The sequence below is a fragment of the Vanessa atalanta genome, chromosome 6 (genome assembly GCF_905147765.1).
Source record: "Vanessa atalanta chromosome 6, ilVanAtal1.2, whole genome shotgun sequence".
NCBI lineage: Eukaryota > Metazoa > Arthropoda > Insecta > Lepidoptera > Nymphalidae > Vanessa > Vanessa atalanta.
The window spans coordinates 2,470,354-2,482,631 of record NC_061876.1 but is presented as its reverse complement, the minus strand read 5'-3'; the positions used below and the strand labels follow the sequence as shown (position 1 = coordinate 2,482,631).

Below are 12,278 nucleotides of genomic sequence, written 5' to 3'. Positions count from 1 at the left end.
GTAATCGATATAATACAGTTACGATTGAACTGAGGTTAATTTTTGTAAAGAATCGTAGCTCCCTGGTTGGAACGAAGTTGGTTTTCGCTATTTATTATGTATTAAATAATAGATACAAAGAAATAAAATTGTTATTAACAATCCCGTATGAATTAAAACAAGCACATCAAAATAAGTTAAAAAAAACTGTATATAAAAGTAAAGGAATAGAGGACATAACAATTCTTCCTTACGTGATGATTCTGCCAGTTAACTATATGCCGTGTAAAAGAACTTCGTACCGATAGCAAAAAATGAATATAATTCGACCTTGGATTTATAGTGTAGAAATGTTTCTAATATTTCTAAAACTTAACATTCTAGTTGGGCTGGACTGGGTCGGTTCATTTTTCGCCCAAAAACTCGGAATTACGGTGGAATACGAAAATTTAATTAGCATTCTTGCCCCCATTCCACGCGGTCATTATTTGTACAGCTAGTTTAAATTCTGATTCTTATAAATTTATACACATTCACGATTTGTAAATAATAATTATTAGAATTAATGTATTTTTCTATTTGTGAGGAGGGTATTTACATTGAGCGCCTGTTTTCATAATTAAAGACACCCATATAAAAGTAGTTTAACTACTAATAACAAAACTCGGCGTCACTGGGTTCCGGTTTGATGTCATTTCACGTCATTCGTTTGATTTGGTGTCATTTCAGGCACAATGCCTTGTGACAGACAGCTTACCCAGCACCGTATGGTTGGCGAACTTGTAAGGATGCGAGTTGACCACGAACTTTTTTTACAAATCACGACGAAAAGCTATGAGTCTATGATTATGATTTTTACTGCTACAATAAACACTTTATCATAATTTTGCTCAACCTGTTTATCATTCTAGATGGGAATTCGGCATTGACAGTCATGACATAAAGTTTTCCATAAAGAGGAAAGATCAAGACGGCAACGAGAGTGTGGTACACGGCCCGAGGAAGGTCGCAGAGGGACCAGTCGATGTGGGAGTTCTGCCTGTCTCTGGACCTGCTACATGTAAGAAATTACTAGTTCCACTAATACCACTAACTGATAAATCACGATAGAAAGAAACATTTCTTTATTAAAAATTACAATATTTTTCTTTATACGATTAAATAGAATATGAAATCGTATACAGCTCATTGAAATATATTCACAATTAGAAAAAAACAGAATTCTCTTCGTTGATCTTTAGTTCACTGTCTCTTATAGGCGACTCACTAGCGTCAAATACTATTTTGTTTTAATTAGTGAGAACAATGATATCTTTATAACGTATGTGCACTCATTGGGAGCCCTTTTTGTTTTATCCTAATTGTTGAATTGTTTTTATATAAGTTAAAAATTTAAGTTTTTAAATCAAATTAATTTCACTTTTCCAGATGCCGTAATATTTGACAACAAAAGTTCATTCCTACGAAGCAAGAAAATTTTCTACGACGTACTAATAACTGTACCTGCTAGAGATCTCAATATAAACGACAGTCCTGAAGAACTCGCTGCTACTGCGAATGAGTCTTAATATAACAGAAGCGTGTACATTATATTATTAAAAAAATATATATTGTCTATGATAACGACAACGATAGTGAATCTTCGGCTTAAAATTATTGATAAATCAAAGTACAAGTTTGTAACATGTGACCATTGTATGGTTATCTTTTTGGTAGAACTACCATAAATTTAAAGAGCACTCTCACAATTTTTTTTTTAATAAGACTTAGGGACGTGGGGAATGTACAAATATTAACATTTATTAATATTATATTCCACAAATTTATAAAATCTTCACAATGTATAAAAAATATTTAGAATATTTGTTAATTGCCTTTTGGCATTAAAATAACAATATATTTAATAGCTTTCGCTGTGGTGTATTTTAGTTTAATTTAGAGATGGGTAAAGTATATACTGTGATAGTTAGGGTGGTTGTTCGAAGTTAATCTTAAAACTATTACAACATACTGAGTGTACTAATAATGAAATATTTACAAGTGAAATTACCTATGTATTCAAAAACTATAAGGCTATGTTTGTTTTAAATAATTAATGTTAGGAAAAAAACTATAAACATTATTAAAGTGGATCAAAAATGAAGAGTTTGTATTCGTAGAATTTTCTAGATTAGATTATCTCACCTCTTGAAGAGGACTTTTTAAAATATTGACAAAATATAATTATGGTATTAAAACTTATAGAGATTAATAAAACATGACAAATACAATTAAATGATGTAAATAAATATAATTAATAATACATATTCGTTATTTTATTTAAATAACGTCCCAGTAGTAAAGTGTATCTAAATTTAAAAAGTATAACACAAACCTAAAGAAAGAAAACTAGCTTAAGAGCCAACCACAGATATTATTAAATTGGCGAAAAATAAAAAAAAGCGTATACGATTACTTTAATTACTGTAAAATTTTTGCTTTTACTAAAATATAATCTTAGTTTTCTCACCGAAGACCCATTTCTTGCAACATTCGCTATTTCAATATTAAGTTTCCGAACTACTCTATAAGTACTCCTACAATGATACCCATACAATAAACACTAAAAAATAGCATTTGAACACGAGTAGATTTTAAGTGTTTTATTCTAAATATTTTGTTATTTAAATAAACAGAAATAGGAATATAAATTACTAAAATCCTATTTTAAAAAATAGTAAATTTTTTTTTTTATTAATTATACTTTCATGAGATTTAAAAAAAAAAATAAACATAATTTGCAAAATACTTTATTCAGGATTACTTTCTTACGTATTAATAAATATTTACATCCAAATTTACTATGCTTGGTACATTTTTAAAATCATATTAAATGCATGCATATGTTAATTTTTTTCAATAAAAGTAAATAAGGGAAAAATTAAAAGTTGCTCAATCATCATCTTCAAATAACATTTGTAGTAAATCCCGCTGTCCACACTGACTACCTTCTAATCTTTGTACTCCTTTCCATTTAATTATGGTTGGTATAACCAGTAACTTCGAGCGGCTGTCAGTTCTGAATGGACATGCTCTGTCTTTCCAACTAGAAATTAAAAATTATTTTCATTAGATAAAAAAATCGTATCAATCATTATGGTTTCTATTAAACTTACGCATGTTCTCAATTTCTATCTAATATCTATGCTAACGCGTAATGATCATCCGATTCAAATGCTTTTATAGTTGATCAATTTTCATAAGACATGAGGTATCATAGTTATAATAAATTAACCATTGATGATAAATACATGCAAATTTACCGCATTTGGATCATATAAAACTTTAAAATGGATTTGTATGTTTTATTTATCTCGGCGTAAGGAATTTTAAAAGACCTTACATCGCTAATGCGCCACCAACATTGGGAAATTAGATCTTATGTCCCTCATGCCTGTAGTTACACTATCTCAGTTGCCCTTCAGCGATGCAATATATGATGAGTGGTGGTAACTACCCAGGTAAACTAGCCCAATGCCCTACCACTAATTGAAAATTAAACAAACATGTTGCAGAAACGAATCCTTATAAAGTCAAGTAGCAATAAAATAATCATGTATTATCCTTAACCGCATGAAGTTAATCTTAGTTTATCAATGACGATGTGATATAGTTATCATTGTATGATTGTTGATACCAAAAATGATGACTCATAAGATTTTTTTGAATTTCATAAAATAATTGAAAAGGAAGGGGGGAAAATCTAGTCAAGTCTTGAGGGGGATGATGGGAGTTGTTGGTTAAATTTTAAAATAAGATTATTTTTTTTCTATCCTATTTTTTTAAAAAAACCTCTATTTACTTACTATTCTCGATCCCCAACAGAGACATACACAAATATGATATTTTTATTGAGCTCATTCACAAATGCCTTCACCATTGGTTCCGCTGAAAAAGAAAAGAAAAATAGTAGTTGTTTATATAAAGGGAATATAATGAGAAACTAAAATAAATAATAAGATGTATGTTTTAAATTAAACCTTCATAGTACGTAGGACTTAAACTTGATATTACATAAATATATTTACAAAGGATGGACAATTGGTCTTTCTCTATTTCAAATTGTCTAATATTACAATAAGCTTATGTGTGACACTGAGTCAAGTCCTTTTAGCTTTGTGTATAATGTAAAAGAAATGTTTGTCTTGTTGTCAATACTATTAGGTAAATAAAATAAAATACCTAGTTGACAGTAAATACACCAACTTCTACCATTTTCTTTTTTACTTCCAGTGAACATAAAATATATACTTTTCTGTGTTTTAATATTTTCAATATACTCTTTGAACTCATCATAATTATTCAATGTATGGATTTTTACTTTCTTTTTAGGCATGTTTAAATAAATGTTGAAAAATTTGTGATTTATTTTGAAGTACAATGTCAAACACTGCTATGACACCTCTTTAAACAAGTTCATTGTTAAAGATAGTTTACATTTTGGCACAAACAAAAGACAAAAAAAAAAATGTTTACATTTATATTCATTACTTTGTTCTAAAACAATTTACAATTGAAATTTTAATTTCAACTATAAATTGTATGTTTTTATTATACCAAAACATGTCTAAGTTAAAAACCAGAAACATCAAATTAACATATGACAATGTGATCATGTTTAAGCGCATTAAAGTTCCTCTCATTTATTAGTAATAACAATAATTCGCTTTTATTTTTATTATTTATGTTTTCACATTTTCATATGGAAATTTATGGACATAATATGGACCCGAACCCCTAATGATTTTATGGTGAAGACGATACTGACTAGGAATAGACCGTCTTATTAGTGAACACTTAACACAATCTTTATTTTCTTGTGTAGTAATATTTATTGCATGTGTGATCTTATGAGTACAATAAGAGTTTTTAGTACAACAATAATAAGTAGGAGAATTGAACTTACCCACTACGCAGTCAGGACACCAACTGTTACCATCAGGTAATTTGGAGCCGCTAAAGTAAAATAAAACGGGCGGTCCATTATCATCAATAGTTTCAGTGTATTTAACAAAATCGTCAAATCCCTTTATTTCTATTTGCGTAACCATATCGTAGATGCTATAAAATTCTATTAACTAAGTTAATTCTTTATGGACACCAATTCAGTAAGTTTTTAATGAATACCTAGTGACTAGTGTCTACAGAATTACTAATAATATTAAACAGACACCTACTCTAAGCAAGTCACTATCAGGATGTGTCAACGATCATTTGACATATTGTCAATTGACAACAGTATATACGAACGTTATACGAAAACGAAGAGACGAAGTTAATATGAATTACTGTGTGTTATTTATTACGAATACTTGAAATAATATTGTCAGTTTTTGATAAAAAGAAAAATTTATTAGCAATTTCTGTGCTATAAATATAAGAAAAAATATATTTATTTCTTTTTCTAATCTCAAATAGAAAATTAAATATTATTATTAACATTAAGAAATTAAATATTGTAGTACAAGACCATTTGAAATTTTGAACATCATAGTCATTAGACTTTAGCGTGAATCGTAAAACTCAACGGCCATTATGACAGTTGCGTCAAATATTGAATTTAAAAAAGTTTTGTTTGTAATCAATGTTACTAATTCCATTATTTTTATTTAAATAGCTCAAAATCAACTAGAAAATGGATTCTGCAGTGAAAAATAAGTCTATCACACAGCCTAAGACTATGGCGGAATTATTACCTGGACTGTGTGGTACGTAGTTAATTTGTGTCCTATAAATTTTTTCAATCATTTATTTTATTCTTTCTTTATAATGTTGTTTTATGTAATGTATCGAATTGTACACTTTAATAAATTATACAATATTAAATTATAATTTGTTTTTGTAAGGTATACTATCAAAGGATGCAGTTCATACACTTACGGCAAAAAAACAATCTCGACCCACCATGATTCAATCGCGGACTGCTGAGAAAGTATTAAAACCAATGACTATTGCGCAAATGAGGGGTGACATATTAGGTTTGTATGTTATATGCTTAATCTCAAACATTATGAGCTTTTTATTATTTAAAACTAACTTTAACTCTAGTTGTTTTATCTGTTGTACTAATATCCAATTCAATGTTTTATAGTGTATACTAGTCAGTGAATAGTGTTGCTTTTTAAAAACTAAACTAGCAGTAAATATTAAGACATGTTACCTAAAAGTTTAGAGGAAACATAATTAAACAATGTTTTACATGTTTGCTTTCAGCATTAAGAGTACAGTCACCTAGAAAATTTGCCTTACCCACGGCATCAGCAAAGAAAAGACATTGGAATTCATCAGTGAAAGTAGAAAACAAAAATAAAAGTCACACAGCAGATGGACAAATGAAGTATAATTCTGTCAGAAAAGTCCTTAATTTTCAATCTAAACCAAAAGTATGAATTCATTTTGCCTAAATTAAATAATTTTGTAATAAGTTTAATAAAATTTTAATGAATTGTTTAAATATTTTCAGCCTCCAAATACAACCAGAGCAACAATGGCAATACCTGAAACTGTTAAATTTCCGAAACCAGAAATAAAAGCAAAGAAATCACTACACATTCAAAGTAATAATGTCCTATTATATTTGTGTAAATATGAATTATTATGATCCTAATGATGGTATTATTTTTCAGATAATAATAAAAATAATGTGAGGATTAGTGGAATATGCCATATACCAGAAACCCCTGTCGTAACTAATAAGCTCAATAAAAACCGTATGACCATTCAGCAACAAATCAATAAGGAGAATAACTCATACATCGCTAATTTAAACAAAAAGCTTGCAGCTTCTAAGTCTCAGAATTCCCAAAAAGTTGTAACCAAACCTGAAACACCCCTTGCTAATATGTCGTTTAAATCGAACAGTGATGCCAGTTTCCTTGAAAAAGAAAAAGAAATTAATGACATAGAAGAGAAAACAAAAGCATTAACAGAAGAACAGACCTTGGAAAATATAGCAGAAGTAACACCACCTGTTTCAACACCATTCAAAGAATACAGAAATGTTCAAGAATTTTTTAACCATACAACTGAATCTGATAACTCAGCTTTATATAACGACACAATTATGTGTTTTGAAAAAATGTCTGTCAACAATGAAATTAAAAGGGAAGAAAGTGTTATAGTTTCTCTTTGTGATATGTTAAATAAAGCTGCCGTTACAAACTCTGATAAGATCAGCACTGAACTAGAAGATTTACTTGAAGTGGAGAAACAAACAGAAAAAAATATAAAAATGATTGAAAATGGTATTAAAACATTGAAACATATCAAAGAATCGCAACTGAAATCTTTGCAATTTGTAAGAAAACTAATAAATGAAAAGAGGGTACAAAAAGTTACCCAGAGTGAAATGAATGATCAAATTAAAAAGGAACAAGTTATAAATGAGCCATTTAAAAAAGAAACAAGTTCAGAAACAAGTCCCATACTAAGCAGGCCTTCTGTTATTAAAGCAAAATCACCTTCTTATAAGATCCCAAAAAAAAATTTGTGTATGAGGAAAAAGGTATTTTATAAGTCTATGCCAAATGTATCTGATGTAATGCAAACTCCCAATAAGAATACAGACAAAGCTTTGAATATGTATATGGAAATGAAAGAGAAAATGAACTTCTTGAACACACCGTTAGTGAAACACCGTAGTATAGAACCTCCAGACACGCCCGCCGTCACATCACACAATTTACAAGTGCAATTAGACAAACTATTCAATGGAAGCTAAAACTTGAGAGCACTCTCCAAATTACTGGAGTGTGCTAATATTTATTTTCAGTTAAACAACTAACATGCAGTGGACTCTTCATTGCTGTATTTTTTTACAGCAATTCTATCTAATTATGAAATTCTTAACATTATATATTTGTATAAACAATTCAATTATTACATAATTTTACTAATATATTATTAAATTTAACATTTTTTAAACCAAATATGCTACTGGCTAGCTTAATAATTTAATCTTATATACTTTGACTGCATTTGAGCTAAATGCTTTGCATATTTGTAGTGGGTTGTTATTTCATTATAATGTTAGATAAATTTTGTACATAATGGCAAATTTTTATAATAAAGAATTTATGAATATATGTTGTTTTTATTTATTTTTTGTTTTATTTGACTTAATCAAAGTGGTTATTTTTACAATAAATATAACTATTAACATTCACCAACCCGCATTGGATTATCGTGATGGAATATGCTCAGACATCCTCAAGGGAGAGGAGGCCTTAACCCAGCTGTGGGAAATATACAGGCTGTTACTGTTGATTATTATTAAAATCAAATAGTATAAATGTTTATTCTAATATATATTCGAAAAAAAACCTTAAATTAATGGAATAGTTAATAAATTATTTTATTTCGATATATTTTTCGTTTTCTTTTACATTATAGGTTGATATCAATCGGTGCTTAATTCATAACATCGTAAGTGTGACGTTTGTCTTAGTCTGTGCAAGTCGGAATACACATAAAAGAAGTGACATTTTATAATTCATTTTGTCTTGATTTTGTCTTTGAACCTAAACCGGGACTTGTTTTTTGAGTTTTGACATATAATTAATAAATAATCGCATATCAGCCCGCTACTGATAAGTGATAACATTATCAATATAAACTTTGATCAGCGTCAATAGCCTTTGTAGTCGAGCAACACGGATAAAATTCCTTTTCTTTTAAAAAGTGATTAAAGTTTTGATATATTTTTAGTAAACGGTTTAAGTTAATTAAATCATGTCTTTATCCAAACCAATTATGAATCTTGTGGCATCGTATCTACAGAATTTGTATATACATCCAATCAAAACGAAGTCTATAACAAGGTATAGTATTAGTATAGTAAGCGATTTTGAAATTATACATTATACTTTTTATATTGTAAGGGCAAAGTTCATTTTATTAATTTTTTTAGTTGCATTGTCGGTTCAGCTGGTAGCATAGCATCACAAATAGTTTCTGGTCAATCTCTAAGGCTTGATCCTGTCCTAGCATTTGGTTTATATGGGTAAGAATATCAAATAATATTATTATATAAATACATAATGAATATCCATTGTTACTAAAATTGAACATATTTTGATATAACTTAGTTTAACTGGCATGAGTATTTTTTATATACTTTAATCAGAATGGGCTAACCACCATCAAAAATGTCCATAATCAAGATTATAAAGAGTTCAGTATACCCTCAATAGAACATCCTAAGGCTGTACTTTCTTTTGATGATTATTCTTTCTTCAGGTTATTATTTGGTGGTACTATACCTCACTATTTTTATGGATTCATAGAAAATGTATTTGCTGAGGAATCAACAGCATTTCCATTAGCCAAGAAACTGTTATTTGAGAGGCTAATATTTGCTCCATTTATGCAAGCATTTTCCTTATACACATTAGCTAGATTCGAAGGTAAAAACCACCATGCAGCATTGAAACAGTTGAATGCATTATATTGCACTTTATTAGAAGCAAATTGGAAATGGTTGACTCTTTTCCAAGTTATCAACATAGCATTTATTCCACCCATGGTAAGTTTGATTAATTTTCATGATAACTAATTACTATTATTAATGAAAAAATGCAGTTATATACAAATTTCCCATGTTGTAAATAGCTGCAATTATAAGTGATTCTGTTGTACCAAATCTTGACAACTGAAATTAATGAACTGGACCTAAAACTATACTAAATAAATATATTTACTCTTTTTTTATAGATACTTTAGTCCTGTCAAATTAATTTTATTTACTAAGACGGAGCAGTCAGCAACAATATTAAACTTATATAATTAAATTGTTACAAATTAGTAGTTCTAGCTTCAACCACATTTTAGGAGTTGGTTGTCCGGTGTTAGGCTTTGGGGTTCAAGCTTTATACTAATATTTATCAGATTTGGTTCATTGGTTTGGTTGTGAAAGAGCTTCAGACAGGCAGAAGTTACTTTTGCAATTATAATATTAGTATAAAAGTGTAAATAAACATTTCATAAAAAATGTTGTATTAACATCATATGAATTAAAAACATGTAGTGAAAACCCATAATCAAGTAAACAGCTATGTTACTTATTATTTCCTTATAGAACTTAATCATTCTTTAAAATTACATGTATTTTCATACCTTTTTTCCTATTATGTTAAAGAATCTTACATATTATTTGTCATATTCATTGTTTCTGACATTATTTACTAGAATGAATTTAGTATTACAAAAATAAAGGAATGATGGGTATTTTTTTTTCAAATATCTACATAATAAATGTTTGTCATGAAGTCAATGCAACCTTGAACATCAGTGACTGACCTATTTGTGATTCATGATATTTATATTGTGGTTTAAAACTTCTGGTGTACATGAGATACATATTTTAAGTTTTGAGTATAGCATGCTATAAACATTAATTTATGACGTCTTCAATTCTGCTAGTTAATAGTTACAAAGTAGTTTTTCCCTGTTAAATCCAAGAGACTTGTTTTGTTTTAATATCTTAACTTGAAGTTTCCTCTTCAAAACATATTTATTTGTAAACACTCCCGCATGTTCTCGTAAAGAGTATTCATTAGTATATAAGATACGTACATAAGTACGTATCTTATATGAATTATAATATATAAATATGATAAAAATACATGTTTAAGCGTACAATTTGTTTATGTAATAAATCAAAAACAAGTAAAGGTCATGTTCCACAAACCATATGACCCGCGTCTGACGAAAATGTATAAAAATGATGATACGAAGTTTGAACATCAGAGACGAATTATTATAATTAACTAAATATTGTATCCTCTTTGATAATATGATAATTTGTTCTTGTTTCAGCTCAGGGTCTTGTTTATGAATTTCGTTGGCTTCGGTTGGGCGATGTTTGTAGCGTCAAAGAGACGGCAACAGACTCAAAAGAAGGAATAAATATTACATTTAAAGATAAGTGTATTTACCAATATGGTGATGGAGATAAGCAAAATAATGTAATTGGTGATATTAAAGGATTTTTATCTCCGCTATTTATTTATTAGGGCGGTATTTAAATTGTATATAATATATATACATTTGTATTTGATATATTTTATAACATTTTATTACGTTTATGTAATACCAATTTGTATATTTTTGAAACTTTTTTTATATACTATTGTGTACATTGTACATTTCTTTGTGGTAAGTGATTATATTTTTTTAAGAACTTTTATAAATAATTATATAACTTGGAAATGTATTTTATACTGAACATTCCATTGTCAAATGTCATAAGAAAAAAAAATAGAATAAAAAACACGTTAAGATTTATGTATTTTATTTGACAACAGCAAAAATCTATGAAACTTTGATATACGTAGTACTGTTTGTATAATAAACTTTTTATAATGGTCGAGATCCAATCGACTGGTATGCAATGTATGCTTTAGCGTTAAGAAATAAATCTTTGCTCTATTTTTTTTACAATTTCTGTTATTAATAAATTACATTTATTTACTGTTCATGAGTATTATCCTAATATCGTCCCGTTCCATTTATTGCTTTTTCAACTTGAAGTTTCTTAATTAAGTACATTATAATAAAATAACCTAAGCCTATGGTTACACTATTACACCAAACTTGTTTTTAAATATGGCTGTAATAAAAGCCAAGAAGATGACAATTTTATTTAAGACAAAATAAATGTTTGACACAAATAAATACAAAATTTTTGAGAAATTGAAAAATGAAATCTCTTTAGCTACGATAAAATCAAATTTAGTTTACGACAATACTTTTGTATATTTTCAGAAAAATAAATTATTAAATGACTAGAAACCATAATCAATAAATAGTGTAAATATAATTTCATTAAATATATTGCACATTATTCTAATGTTTATATAAATATCCTCAATAGGAGACTAGAGTACATCATTGTTTTATCCAAACGTTCAAAATAAATTATTAACAAAGAAAAAATAAATATTAACAAAAGTAAATCAAGGACTAGAACTGTTACTTTTACGACAATCATGTTCCTTACCGAAATCGAATACTTTTAAAAAGCTATTATTTACAGAATAAAGTTAATAAATAAATATAGATTAAATAATGACTAGAGAAAACGAGATAATATGAAATTACCTACTTAAAAATACTTTCTCTTTAAATAAATAAATATTAGGAAATTAATAGTTCACTGGTTAAAGTCACATCATGGAAGTATTATATACTCCGTATAACTGGAAGGTTCACTGCAGGTTTAATGAAGAAATAAACTAAACCTTATTCCACGTGATTAAGGT

The 12,278-nt window shown here is 28.1% G+C and overlaps 4 protein-coding genes across 4 annotated transcripts in view; 3 read left to right on the top strand and 1 right to left on the bottom strand.

Moving 5' to 3' along the window:
• LOC125064835 (SEC14-like protein 2) overlaps window positions 1–2,239 on the top strand; it is a 33,628-nt gene extending 31,389 nt beyond the window's left edge. The window contains exons 9-10 of the mRNA XM_047672094.1: window positions 891–1,039; window positions 1,408–2,239. Coding sequence (XP_047528050.1) covers window positions 891–1,039; window positions 1,408–1,547 — 289 coding nt within the window. The 3' untranslated portion in view covers window positions 1,548–2,239. The remainder of the gene's footprint in view (window positions 1–890; window positions 1,040–1,407) is intronic.
• Window positions 2,240–2,772: 533 nt separating this feature from the next.
• On the bottom strand, window positions 2,773–5,221 carry LOC125064751 (thioredoxin domain-containing protein 17-like). The gene is made up of 3 exons (XM_047671952.1): window positions 4,925–5,221; window positions 3,825–3,906; window positions 2,773–3,064 (listed from the first exon to the last, which is right to left on the bottom strand). Exons 1-3 carry the CDS (start codon window positions 5,067–5,069, stop codon window positions 2,911–2,913), a joined length of 381 nt encoding a protein of 126 aa, XP_047527908.1. The 5' UTR covers window positions 5,070–5,221; the 3' UTR covers window positions 2,773–2,910.
• Window positions 5,222–5,532: 311 nt separating this feature from the next.
• Window positions 5,533–8,089, top strand: LOC125064768. The gene is made up of 5 exons (XM_047671973.1): window positions 5,533–5,726; window positions 5,865–5,996; window positions 6,232–6,401; window positions 6,482–6,575; window positions 6,645–8,089. Exons 1-5 carry the CDS (start codon window positions 5,654–5,656, stop codon window positions 7,736–7,738), a joined length of 1,563 nt encoding a protein of 520 aa, XP_047527929.1. The 5' UTR covers window positions 5,533–5,653; the 3' UTR covers window positions 7,739–8,089.
• A 422-nt stretch (window positions 8,090–8,511) lies between these two features.
• LOC125064599 (peroxisomal membrane protein 2) lies at window positions 8,512–11,492 on the top strand. The gene is made up of 4 exons (XM_047671732.1): window positions 8,512–8,837; window positions 8,927–9,019; window positions 9,256–9,541; window positions 10,834–11,492. The coding sequence occupies exons 1-4, from the start codon at window positions 8,749–8,751 to the stop codon at window positions 10,921–10,923; spliced, it is 558 nt and encodes a 185-aa protein (XP_047527688.1). The 5' UTR covers window positions 8,512–8,748; the 3' UTR covers window positions 10,924–11,492.
• The last annotated feature ends 786 nt before the right edge of the window (window positions 11,493–12,278 follow it).